Below are 13,269 nucleotides of genomic sequence, written 5' to 3' on the forward strand. Positions count from 1 at the left end.
AAGTCCGTCCCCTTCAACCTTGTCATTGTGCAGTCCTGCCTCGCTTATTCAGGTTCTCAAACTGTACCACAATGGAATGGAAGCACCGGCTTCGTTGCTGGCCAAGATTTTTACTCTTCTCTTGAAAAGCAGTATGCACCAAAGTTACTGAAGCATTCCAACAGCAGACTTGGGAAAACAATACATCATCTGTTTATCTGTGGTTTATGCTTGGTGAGCATCCTTCCCTTCAGTGAAGGACAAAAATAAGTTTTGCAGGAAAGCGTAGATTTAGTGGTTGATGGCACATAGCAGGAAAGCTTCCTTTTTTCCCTCAATATTGTATGAATTTTGAAAGACAAAGGATTTTATGGATATCGATTTTTTAAAATTGACTATCTGATGTAGTGCTGTGTTACACTGACTGCTTCAGGTAGTGCTGTAAATCAGCAGAGATTTGTATGGATTTCATGTGTTATTCTAAAAACATCAATTTGACATTCCGACTTAGGAATTTAGGATCTTCTTACAAGATTTAATGGAATTCTAAATAAGATGCTTCAAAGATGAACTTAATTGGGTTTTGAAGTCTTGCATATGTTGCAAAACAAATCTATACCTGCTTTCTACGGCTGTATGTAGCTGTATTTGGGTCCAGCTTGAAGGGCTGGATGAGAGCAAGGCTGAAAATGTTCACACCGTAGTAGAAGCTGAATGCAACAGATCTTACTGTTCATTTTCTTTCCTACTGCCTTTTTTTCCCCCCTAAGCTTTTTAAGAGGTGGTTGCATTTATTTTGTGCGTGAGTCACCACCTCAGTCAGCTTGTTCAGGCTTTTGGAGAAAATGTGATTGGATCAGGACATGCAGAAGATTTCAAAGGATTGACTTTGTCACTCCTATAACTAACAGGGTGTACTGCCTCAGCCTTTCCGAGCCGTGATAGTAGCTCATGTGTGCCCTGTTGTGCAAACTGAAGAAAACATGGAACAAGAATTTTATAATTTTCATGTCCTTAGGAACGTCATACTGAATCAAACAAAAGGTTCATCTTCTCAGGTAATCTGTTTCTTACATTTGCCTACAAATGTCTTCAGGAAAGTATGCAAGAAACATCTCCTAGGATTCAATTTTTACTTCCAAGAGAGATTCCTTCCCCTCTGCAGTCAACATCTTAGCAACTTCTCAGAGGCTGCATATGAAAGGCCTTGCTAAATAGTTGCCAATGGATTCATCTTTCAAGAATTCAATTCCTTTTTTGAACCCACTTACACTTTTGATCTTCAAATCTTACATGGTAGTAAGAAACACAATTACTCATTTTATAAAATCAGTTACTACCTTTTACATGCTGGTTGGTATTTTTACTGGGTATTCACTAGTTCTTGAATGATGATGATAAATTTTTTTATCTATATTTTGCTTTTTTAATATGGTTTTGAGTATGGTGATTTACACTCTTAAAAACTTAGGTAAATTTTTAAGCACTGTGTTTCCTATGAAGGGGTTTCTGATCCATTCTCCTTCTAGACAGAATACTGTACGCATAAAAGAAGCCATTTGATTTTTTTCTTCAGCTATAACATTTTGCTTCTATTTATAAGAGGTAAGCTAAAATTAATACCAGTTGTTTTCTTAAGGTGATAGATTTGTATTCATCATGCACTCTGTCTTGCATTAAAAGCTGAGTATTCAATATCACAGATCTGCACATTAAAATTGATTCAGGTTGTGCACATCTGTGTTAAATCATTTACAAGAATTTTTTGAGTGAACAGTGTGCAGTGATGTTATTCATTATTAAAATACTGTTGGCTCATCCTGTTGGAGCAATGGGACATAAACGCCTGGAAACAAGCTCAGCATTTTGATAACTTTCTCATAATAAATTGCTCCATCAGTGTGCTGTATTCATTTTATGACTGTCTGCACTGTGAATCTAGGATGCAGAAACTAATAGAAATGTGAGACTTGAGATCAGAGTAAAAGTTTTGGAAAAAATCTCTCTCCTTCCACCTAGTACTTTGAAAATGACATTGTCAGGTGCCACAGTTTATCTGATGACAAATGCTGTAAGCTTTGTCATTTGTCATAAGCTTGTCAACGTTTGCAAGTATGTCTGAAGAAACAAGCAGTGATCTCCAGACTGGAATGGTGAAGTTCACTTGAGAATGGAGTTCCTGAGAGTGGGACACCTGCTGTAGTCTACCATGTCCGTTGTTTAAGCAGGTCAAGACAGTGCTTGGAAGAGTGTCACTACCAGCATGGGACAGGTATCACTGAATGATGAGATGGGATAATGCTGCAGACTTCGTGTATCCAGTGCTCATGGGCATAACTTCATGATGACAAAATCTATTTTTCCATGCTGCTGTGCAAAGCTTGCCGTAGATCAGCAGTAACATCTCTGGGAAATGCATGGTAGCTGCTGCCGTGACATTAGGCACGCTTCCTTTCTCTAATTGTTCTCCCCTAGCTTGATGTTGGTGGATCCATTATCAAGAACTATTTAATTGAGGTGTGTCGTTATGGTATTTTACTCTTGGCACCGTAGCAATATAGAGGTACTTATTAGTGTATTTACAGAGGTTGGATGTCTCTGACAGGATCTGTAGGCCTTTTTGGTGTGCACACAGGAGCGGGGAGAGAAGAGGTCTGGGAGCACGTGGGAGGAGAGGTACTCCTCTCTGATGAATCAGAACAGTCTCTGCCAGCTTTACCAGAGTGCCCAGGAACCCTGGGTTTATCTGCGGTAAACACAGGATCCTTTGTTTTGAGGGTTTCTGGATGCTTATGGCTTTGCCATCCTTTTGCTTGGTCATTTTAAGTTGCCTTATGGTTTTTGAAGCTTCTCATTGAACAGTAGGGAAACTGCTTCGTGTTACCATGAGTAGCAACTGAATGGATGGAATTTGCATTTAGAATACTGGCGACAAGATGCACTAGCCTGATGTCAAGGGCTATATGATATAATATGATATAAAAAATTACTTTTATAATAGCTGCTTTTTCTATTGTGTCTTTTTTGAGAAGCTGGAAGGAGGAGGAAGTACAATTGCTAAACATTTGGAAAAACAGATGAGAAGGCTCTGTGAAATACTGTAATTTCTCAGGAGCCCGGAGATAGGTGCATTCAGCTTTTGTCTAAAGTACAAGGGCCACATGTGAAGAATGAAAGGTGTATGCATCTAATATGAGTGCTTGTTTATAAGGCATTTCTTAGAATTGTGACTTACAGCTTTCATTTTGTACACAGAGAGACCACAGTATTTTTATTGATTTGTATATGTTTTGTAAATTGTGTTGAATTCAACCATGTTTTCAATTTTTAAATAAAAAAAATAAAACACCAAGCTGTGTGTTGTGAACCACGCTTATTTTTGCTGAGCATGCTTGAAGTTCTCATCACGTGATCTAAAAGCCCTGCGCTCTGGAAGGGTTGCCTGCCTCTCTTTCATCACAGCAGGTGGTGTTTCTATTCTGTGACTTGCTGTTTCCTTGTTGTCCCCCTCTTTTTTCTCCTGTCTTCCCTCTTTATAAAACATTGTTATCTTCTTCTCTTTTGGAGCTTGGGAGGATATGTGTATGCTCCACACTGGTTAGGCAAGTGGACCTGTGTTAAGAAGGTAATGGCACTGGTATCCAGTGACCACATCTTTCTGTCCTTGTCACAGTCACTGAGGACCTGTGGGCTTCCTCAGTAATCCGCTGCTCTTTGGCACTCTTACTGATTAGCCAGGACTTCTGATGCCCTCCGACTGTTTGAATTGGCCTTCCATTTCAAATTCCTACCTCAAGTTGTAGTAAGACCCTGAGTTAGTGGTGGTCAGATGAGTCTGCACACCTTCATTTTCCCATGGACGGGGCTGATGCAAAAGACGTGGCTACAGAGTGATCAGATTTACTGCACAGATGGGCCTTCCGCAAGAGGTGAAATCATGGTGCAAGGAATCCAGCTGTACATGGTGACTTCTGGTCAGGATGGTCCTCAAGGACCAAAGGGCACACGTGTTATATCAGTAACGGAGGAGTCTGAGGTACCTTAAAGGGGATTTGGTAGATGTTTAACACTTACCTTGGAGTAGATGTGGATAAACTCATCTCACGCCTCAGTAAAATGTCTTCAGAATGCCAGGTGACTCACATCTGAAAAAATGAATTTTGGATGTTGATCTCTACGTTACCAAATAATATGCATTAAAATAGGACACGTTTCAAGAATAGACAAGTGCTGGGCTTCCTGTTCTGTGGAATACTAGTTTAGAGTTGCACAACTTTTAAGCATGTGCTCAAAGATAATGGATGAGGGTTATCTCAGGTTGCAACAATTTATTGGTATATACCAACATTATTAAGCAAATCAGTTTTTTACACCTTTGAATTAGTCCCTTTTATGATGTTTCTAGATCTTGTAATCTTTGTTTTACAATAAAGTGCAAGAGACCTTTTTGGGAATAATCCATTTTGTGGTACTTAAGAAAAATCCAATGCGTGTGAGAAGCAATTGTTACGTTCGCTTTCCCAGAATTTTTTATTTCTGTGTGACTGTTGGGCAGAATTACCAATGTCACTGGAGGAAAATATTTTGTTAATAGGCTAATTTCAAATGCATTTCTATAGAAAATCAGTACTTGCAACAAAATCATTGAGGTTTAAGAATTTCTCGTTAGGTGTCTTTTTGTGGACTGGGTAAACAGTTTGGGGATTCTTTCATCATAAATAGTGACAAGGGACCACAAAACATTCCAAGAACAAGCTATTGAGTATTTCAGTGGTATCTTAAGAGAAGTAAATACTGTTATTTGCCTGGTACCTTTCTTCTATTTTTATAGAGGTTGTTCTTTTATGGTTGAGTGTGTTACAATCTTTTATTTTAATAAGTAATTTTCTTTCTCTCTGTCATTTCGTCCCCCTAGTCTCCAAATTCCACCCAAAGTGCAGACCTATGCACTTACTTGTCCTCACCATAATGTCTAATTCCTAAATTGGAAGCAGTGTCATCTCTATTGCTGTCAGTGGCTTCACACGCACATTAAATAAGACAACTTCCAAGTGCATAATGCATAAGATTACACTGGAGACATTTGTTGTTGAGGTTTGCCATCTCAACAATCAAGAGATTGTTTTGAGTAAGCATGTTCAGAAAACTCTTAATTGCCCAATGGGACAGGATTGTTGGGTTGGTAGGGAGGGTGGGAAGGGTGAAATTTGCAAAGTGTTTTACATTCAAGAATAAATATTCTTAATATATAGCATAGTAGATGGAGATTCCATCTTTTGAAAGTAATAAGGTAGGGTGTGATTTCTCAAAAATTGTAAATGATTATCTGAAATGTATACAACAAAGGCTGTTTCTGCAACACATGGTTTTGTACTGTGTAGGTATGTTGTGGTTTAACCCGGCAGGCAGCTAAACACCACACAGCCGTTCTTTTACTCCCCTCCCACCAAGTGGGATGAGGGAGAGAATTGGGGAAAAAAAAAAAGTAAAATTCATGGGTTGAGATAAAGACAGTTTAATAGGACACAAAAGGAAGGGAAAATAATAATAATAATAATAATAATAATAATAATAATAATGATAAAAGAATATACAAAATAGGTGATGCACAAAGCAATTGCTCACCACCTGCTGACTGATGCCCAGCCAGTTCCCGAGCAGTGGTTCCCCCCTCCCCCGGCCAATCCCCCCAGTTTATGTACTGAGCATGACGTCACATGGTATGGAATGTCCCTTTGGCCAGTTTGGGTCAGCTGTCCTGGCTGTGCCCCCTCCCAGCTTCTCTCTGGCAGGGCATGAGAAGCTGAAGAGTCTTGACTAGCATAAGCACTACTTAGCAACAACTAAAACATCAGTGTGTTATCAACATTATTCTCATACTAAATCCAAAACACAGCACTGTACTAGCTATTAGAAAGAAAATTAACTCTATCCCAGCCAAAACCAGGACAAGGTCAAAGGAAATTGCTTAAATGGTGGAAATGATATCCCCTGCAGTCATAGCCTCAAATTATCCTGTGCCAGGAACGCACCAGTTTAGGAAACTGTCGTTCAACAGAAAAAAAATACAAAACAAACTAGTCAAATGCCCTGTGGAAAACATAAAGAAAATGGTTCTTTTTATATTATTTTTTAGAAAGACTTTTATCATGATTGTCTTAGTCACTCAACAGCAATATTTCTCTGTGCATACCTTAGGTCTCCAGGCATGGAGTGTGCCCCTAATTAGTGCAGTAAGGGGCATGTTGTGACAGGTAAGTGTACCTATGCACAGGTGTTCAAAGCTGGAGGCTCTTTTGGTGCTGGATGTGCTGGTCCACAAGCAGGGCAAACCCCTGAGGAGAAAAATAATTGAATACATTTGGATCTTGATATGATGTATGAATGTTTATAAGATGCTCTGTTAATACAGTGTAGGAACCATGAGTTTATTCACACATGTCTAACTGTATTGCATTTATTGCATGTTGTGTGTCAGCAGCCTATGGCAGCAGACATACCGTACGACTGAGCTCTGTTGTCTAGTTGAGGAATATGCAGAGCCTCTACAGACATGCTGAATCTCTGATTTGGGAAGAAAAAGATAGTACCGTGCTCTTGAAAGATAATTTCCTTTTACTGGCAATGCTAGCAACATCAGATAAATACTTTTCAGAAATGTAGATCTAACATTTCTGAAATGCCTAGAGAGGAAGGTGTTTTGTGGTTAGAAATCTTTTGTCTATCAAAAAGTTGAGTCAATTGCTATTTTCCTCATGAAAGTATCAAAAAAATTAAGTAATAGGGCTCGTTTTGAGTAGCTCCCACTGTGATTCTGGCATGTGCTGATTCCTATGTCTGCTTGTACCTGAAGCACATAATCTAAGAATTACATCACACTGATCAGCTGGGGTGTCTTATATGAAGATGTGGGGATTTGTACTTTCAGGAGTTGCTCATCTCTTGAAAAAAGAGCTTTAGAAACAACTATATCCTGAATTTTCTTCTTAAACAAGTGTGGTAGAAGATAAAAGTGTGCTAACATATGCATATGCTGGGTATATTTGATTGCTTATATACTTTGTTTATCATTCATGGCCTGAGAACAAGACCAGTTCCTGGTGCTAAGTTTGGTCTAGGTTCTTATAACATGGACCTTTCTGAGAAGCGGTGAGAGCTTACACAGCCTGTTTCCTTTCTTTCTTGTTTCTGCATCAGCCCCACTCATGCTGGCGTGTATGTTCACACGGATGCACGCACACTTTTGCTGTTGCAATGGAGGAGTAACATAGGAGCAAGAATGAGGGGGTGGAAATTCAGAGTCACAAAACCAAATCAGCAGCAAATGTAGCACTGGCAAATGTGGCCTCTCTTGTCCAGTAAATTCTTTTTTTGCTTATATATTGTGCAAGTGCACAAAAGGCTTTAAAGGTGACTATAGTTTATTGTTAATCACTTTAGCAAGTTAAAGAATATGGTCTTTGGATAATTACAAGCTTTACGGTGGTCAGTAGGTTTCAAGGTTAAATACTCAACCACAGAGGTTCAATGTGTTTTAGGTATGTGTTGGGGTCCGCCCCCCCCCCCCCCCCCAATGTATCAGTCATGCTTAAGAGTGGGGGAAAAAAGCATTACTCCAAGTATAAAAATAATGCAGGAATGCTTTGTGCTTACAAGACTCAGTTACTATTCAGTATTAAAACTGGCAGACTAGTGTCATTTCATTTGAGGGGGTTATAATGTATTTTTTTCCCTGCAATGTACTGCTCTGGAATTCAGCAGCATACTGTAGAATTTAAAGCAAGTATAAAAACTGTCTGCCTTTACAATTATCAACTTTGAGTGTGTCCTGGTTTTGTGGCCTTTTGTAGTAAAGGGAAAGCTTTACATAAACTAAATGAAAAAAGTTTCTTCCAAGCCTCTCATTAATCTCTCCTTGAGCCTTCTGCTTTTTAAACAACTGATAAGGGACTCAGCTGTTACGATACTAAAATACATAAATAAATGTTCAGTTTTATGGGTTTTGTTGTATAGCAGTTCCTAATAAAATTGAGTGAAATTTATAGTAGATTCTGTACAGTGGAATTAATTTGCTTTGTTCTGACTCCTTACCTGAGAGAAGTGCTGAAAAGAAGGAAGAGTCGCTGTGAGCCACAGTGTGCCTTAACAGAATGGAAGACAAAAAGATTGCAATATCAATGGCAGTTATTGCTTATCTCAGTGCAAATAAAGTAACTAGCATTGAAAATCCTGCACAAATGCAGATCTTTTTCCCAGAAAATGTGCAGTTTAGTTTGAGTGAGGGCCCCATCTACACTGGCAATTTGAATTTGGGGCTCTTGATCTAAAGCAGTTGGCTAACGGGGACTGTTGCACCATTTAGCTATAGTCAGATGGGTAATAGTCAAGATACGCGTTACTAAAATAATGGTAGGAGCCATCGCATTTCTACATGATGTTGCTGCATTGATCTTAGCATCTAGGTTTGTTAAGGCCTGGAAGCTTACAAAAGTATGCTCATTGGGGATTAATGCGTTCAGATTAGGGCAAGTTGTATAGCCTCTTTCAACAATTGCCTATTCTGAGAATGAGACTTCTCTGTATATTCTGTATTTTGGTGTTGCCAGCACTGCTTAAGAGTCCACTGTTCTCATTGCTTGGTTTATCTAGAGGTTTGCCATTGTTACAGAAATATTGTTATAAGTATCTCATGCTACTTTTCATTATGAAACCACTGCTGTGCCATCAGGGGCTAAAAACAAGAGATGGAGAGAGCTGGTTGCTCTAACTACATGTCTTCCTGAAAAGTGTTACGATGTCCTGCCCCCTCTGGTGGCTGCTCAATTCAAGACCCATAATTAAGATGAAAAATACAGTATTTCCCAGAAATGGTAATGCTATGTGCCCCCCTGTGCTCCCTTCAGCCAATTCAGCTTTTAAAAGAGATCAAGCTGTGGGATGGGGTTAAGAGTAGGAAGCTACCTATGTCAGGAGGTAATTGCATTGGAAGTTCCCCAGTAGCTTTGCAGGGTTGAAGCAGCAGTATGTGTGTTAACTTTCCACGCATTTTTCAACAGCATTTCATGTTTATACTTAAATTTTTTTCTAGTAAAAGCACGCTTTTCAGTTGAAGTCACTCTTAGCAACAAGATACTTTGAAGAAGCTTGCAAAATAAACAGAGAAAAACAATGGCTCCGTTTGGTGCGAGTTGCCTTTTTCCTTTTCTTTGCTTGTCTTCCAGAGACAAGAGTGAATGCCTTAAAAACTATTGTTTTCTGCTTTGGTGGTCTTTTTGGCAAAAGCTTAAGCTATTCTGAGTTTGTGGAGCAACTGAAATAATGTTGAGTCAGTTATTTTTCTCCTGATGGTTATGTTTATATTTTCCTTGAGAAGAAAAACGGTTCTATCATATTAAAAGCAAACAAACAAAGAAGATAATTTTCCCATGCTTGAAGGGAAAGAGAATCACCAGTTAAAGAAACGTGACCCTTTCTGAAAGCAACTGGAACATGGCATTTCTGTCTGCTGCTCAATCTTTGAATGCTGAAAAAAAGCATAAAGTGTCCATGCTATTGATGAAATATACACAGCACAATTTTGTAAATAAACAGTAGATTTGCCAAACAGTTGTGGTATGAATAGTGGATCTTTGTCTCCTGGTGTTTGCCTTGATTCTTCTGCAGTGCTTAAAACTTGGCGCCAGTCTTCCCAACCTCAGCCAGGAGTCTCTGACTTCTTCCACCTTGTCTGCTCCACCTGCCAGCTCCTTGACTTCTTGCGCTCTATCCTGCTGCTGAACAAGGATAATATATTTCTCCCGCACTGGCTGTATTTATATAAGGGCAGCAAAGGTTTTGTAAAGAGTAGATGCTAGTATGAAGTGGAGAAAATCTCTTTTAAGTCTGGACTGCGGGAGGTTGGAGGATGGTCAGTTCTTACGGATTGAGAGACTGAAAAGTCTCTGGCTATATGAATTGTGGATTGGAGGACAGGCAGAAAGAACTTTTTTCTGTCTGCAGAAGAACCATATCTGTGGTGCACGTCTGTGCTATCTGAGCTATCTGAACTAACTGGCAAAATCTGCAGTAGTAAAATTAGAGAGGTGATAGCACCGCACCACCTCTAGGGTAGTTGTCAGTAAATCGAGAACAGATCTGCCATGCTAGCACAAAGCCTGAACTACACACTCTTCTCCTCTAACTATCAGGTTAGGGAGATGATGCTGATTTTCAAGAATAGTTCATTAACCAAAATAAACTTAGAATCAAACAATCCAGTTCTCTAGCTTGTGAGTACCAGCTGCTAAGGAATTCCTAGCCTATTTGACTACAACTACATACACAGTAAGGAATTGTATTACTTTAGCGACGCAAGGATAGGGAGAATAGTACTGGTGTCTCATCTGTGGAAGCTTGTGTCTGGAAGGTAGTATCTGTCACTGGAAGTGGAATTTTTTCCTGTAAATTTCCCATGCCGGAGTGTGGACTGCCTTGTTTGTTCATTGTGCATGCTAGTCCAGCAAACATTCAATGTTTGCTCTAATCTGACACGTGGTTTTGGCTTCCAGAGTTTAGAATTGAAGGATATACAGTATTGTGCTAGAAAGACATCATGTCCCGTAATGTTTTATAGCAATTTATGTCTTTGATATAGAGGAAAATCTGTAGTGCAGGATTTGATTTTCAGATCTTTGCATCTATACGGTCTTCTTTCTTATTTCTGTTAGAAAAGATTACAAAGAGATCTCTCAGTTGTTGAAGTAACATGTATAGAGTAAAAGACAATCAGCTGTGGGCATGCACTTTTGTGAGCCAACTTTTGCAAGCCAAGGATTTGCCTGCAGAATGCAGGAATGGGATCTGCATATGTGTGTGTTTAAATGTAACATATATATATATATGTGTGTGTGTGTATATTAAAAAAAAAAAAAATTTGCCTGTTCTTTCTGGGCTTTCATATTCTAGAGGTGTGTGACATTACTTGAATTGGTGCTTGTACGTGATGCCAAAACAGCATCTAGAATTGCAAAATTTAAGCACTAAATTGAAAGATTCAGCTCTTTGAGTCTCTTGTTACTCTTGATACTAAATCAAATTTAAATGATTAAGCTCACAATAACCTTAAACAGGTGCAGGTTTTGTTTCTACTTTAAAATGCTAACTGCGTGCTTATAGGATTACATTTCCCTTTGTTCTTCTTAGTAAGACCAGTGTAGATGTGGATGATGTGCTTTCACTAAGTTTAGCAGTAAATATAATGTGTAAAAACAAAGGTAATATTTCCTGTTTCAACATTTCAATAAAACAAAAGGGAAAAGGGAATTGCATTAATTTCCTGAACGAGCAGGTTGCAGCGGTGTGGCTGGGCTGTGGTGGATCTGCCAACTGTACGTGGACTGAGGGGGAGAGCTCCCAGGCTCTGTGTCTACATGTGCTCTGACTCCTTTTCTTCCTTCTCACTGATTTATTCACATAGTCTTTTTAGAAGTGGGAAGGTTTTGTCTGAATACTGTTAGATTGTGGCTGCGTACATAACAGGGAACACTGAGAACAAGCAACAGATGGCAAGCAGATTTCAGTAGGAAGTCTTATTTTTTTCAAGTGCTCACAGGTACAGAGGTTACATGAACAAATGATAAGGATGGAAAGAGCCTTCCTGTGTGCGTTTGAACAACTGTTGCTGCAACTCTGGTTTGAGCTATACCATGCTGTTTCTAGCTTAACAGAGTAGCACACGGTGCGATGAAATGGAGATCGCTGTGAGTCAGAAACACAGTAAATTATTACACTGTATGGCTATGACAGCTCAATAGGAGCACCTATGGATGGAAAAAGCATTAGATACTTCTTTGAACACTGTTGACATGCAATAGTTTTTTACCACTTTAATGAAAACATAATAAAATGACACATAAAACTTGGAGAGGAAAATATTTCTTCTGTATACGAGATAAAACTGCACAAACAAATGTGTGCTATTAAGAGAACAAATTTTATTTCAAATGCAGAGCTTTAAGATTAAAAATACCATCTGTGAGTATGAAAATTTTTTTAGGAAGACTCTTATTGTTCTGTATAGACAAGCTTTTCAGTAAAGTGTTTACTAACACAGGAAAAATAGCTTTCTGTTTAAAATACACACAGATGGAATCAGAAGCAAAATTACCATGGTCAGTGGAGATTATATATAGCTATAAGAATATCCTTCTAATTACATAGTGGATCTTTCTGTAATAAATTATTAAAACCCCCTCTAATTTTAGAATATATGTATTTTAGGAATACACAAATCTCAATTGCTTCTTTCAGGTAGCTCAAAAGTCATGCGGTAATAGATATTCTGGACTTAGAATATAACTGATAATATGTGAATTCTAATAACACAGTGGTTATTTTGTAATGCTTGTACGATAATCTTAACTCTTAGGAGAAGTATTTTATACTTTCTTTGCATATCAGAGCTTTCAAAAATAAAATTTAGAAATCTATCTAGATGACTTTAGCAACTGATAAATTGTTCAGCAAAAGAAGTTTATCTGAGTTGATATGATTGGACTGTGTAGGTTTTTATTTGCAGGTCAATCTCATTAGTGCAGCTAGGCTACTTGAAATACACACAGGATAAACAAACCCCTTTCTAAAACCACAGGAAGATTCAGTATCTAGAACACCCAGAAGTTGAAGAGTTAATGATGGGGCTGCACTGGATTCAGTGTATTTGCAGATGTTGCTGCAACCAACTGCTGATTTTTCTCCCATCCTGTCAGGGAACTCTTGCCAGCCGTGATTCATGGAATGATTTTTTTGCGCTGAGTAATCTGTGGTTTTTCTTTTTTCCTCTTCTCTCTCCCTTATTTTTACCCTAAACTAAAGTCCTTTTCATTTCAGCTAAAGGGAGGGGAAGCTTCCAAAGCATTAATACAAAACATTAAATACACTGTGTTTTGAGTAGAGGAATTTTAACAAATGTTAAACTTGCAGTAATTTTACTTGATCTCAGGCAGAGTAGTCCAGTGCAGAAAAACAGTTTTATAACAGAATCAGCTTTTGGTTTTGCTAGTCATACGGTGTCACAGTTCTTTTAAGACTTCTGTACTAGTATTGCTAAAGAACATCCAACTTTTGCGCTGATATTATGCCTCCTTTCTCACAGATCGCTCTGAAAGAAATAAACCAGACTGCCGCTCTTCAGGGTAAGAACCATATTTCTGTATTTATTCTTCCCTTCTTTTCCTTTTTTTCCTTAATTTTTTCCTTTTATGGGATGAACTAGGAAATAAGCCAGAAAAATAAAAATGCCATTCTTCTACT

General features: G+C 38.5%; 1 protein-coding gene across 5 annotated transcripts in view; it reads left to right on the forward strand.

Annotated features, from left to right (window-relative positions):
- The window catches only part of SH3D19 (SH3 domain containing 19), an 85,569-nt gene that overhangs the window by 6,770 nt on the left and 65,530 nt on the right, over positions 1 to 13,269 (forward strand). For 3 of the 5 annotated variants that reach the window (XM_076336702.1, XM_076336704.1, XM_076336703.1), the window contains exon 2: positions 13,112 to 13,151. The exons of 1 other annotated variant lie outside the window; for it this stretch is intronic. In XM_076336702.1, coding sequence (XP_076192817.1) covers positions 13,112 to 13,151 — 40 coding nt within the window. Of the gene's footprint in view, positions 1 to 13,111; positions 13,152 to 13,269 lie in introns of those variants that run through there. One more of the 5 variants, XM_076336706.1, reaches the window with a different exon arrangement.

This window comes from Aptenodytes patagonicus, chromosome 4 (assembly GCF_965638725.1).
Source record: "Aptenodytes patagonicus chromosome 4, bAptPat1.pri.cur, whole genome shotgun sequence".
NCBI classification, from domain to species: Eukaryota; Metazoa; Chordata; class Aves; order Sphenisciformes; family Spheniscidae; genus Aptenodytes; species Aptenodytes patagonicus.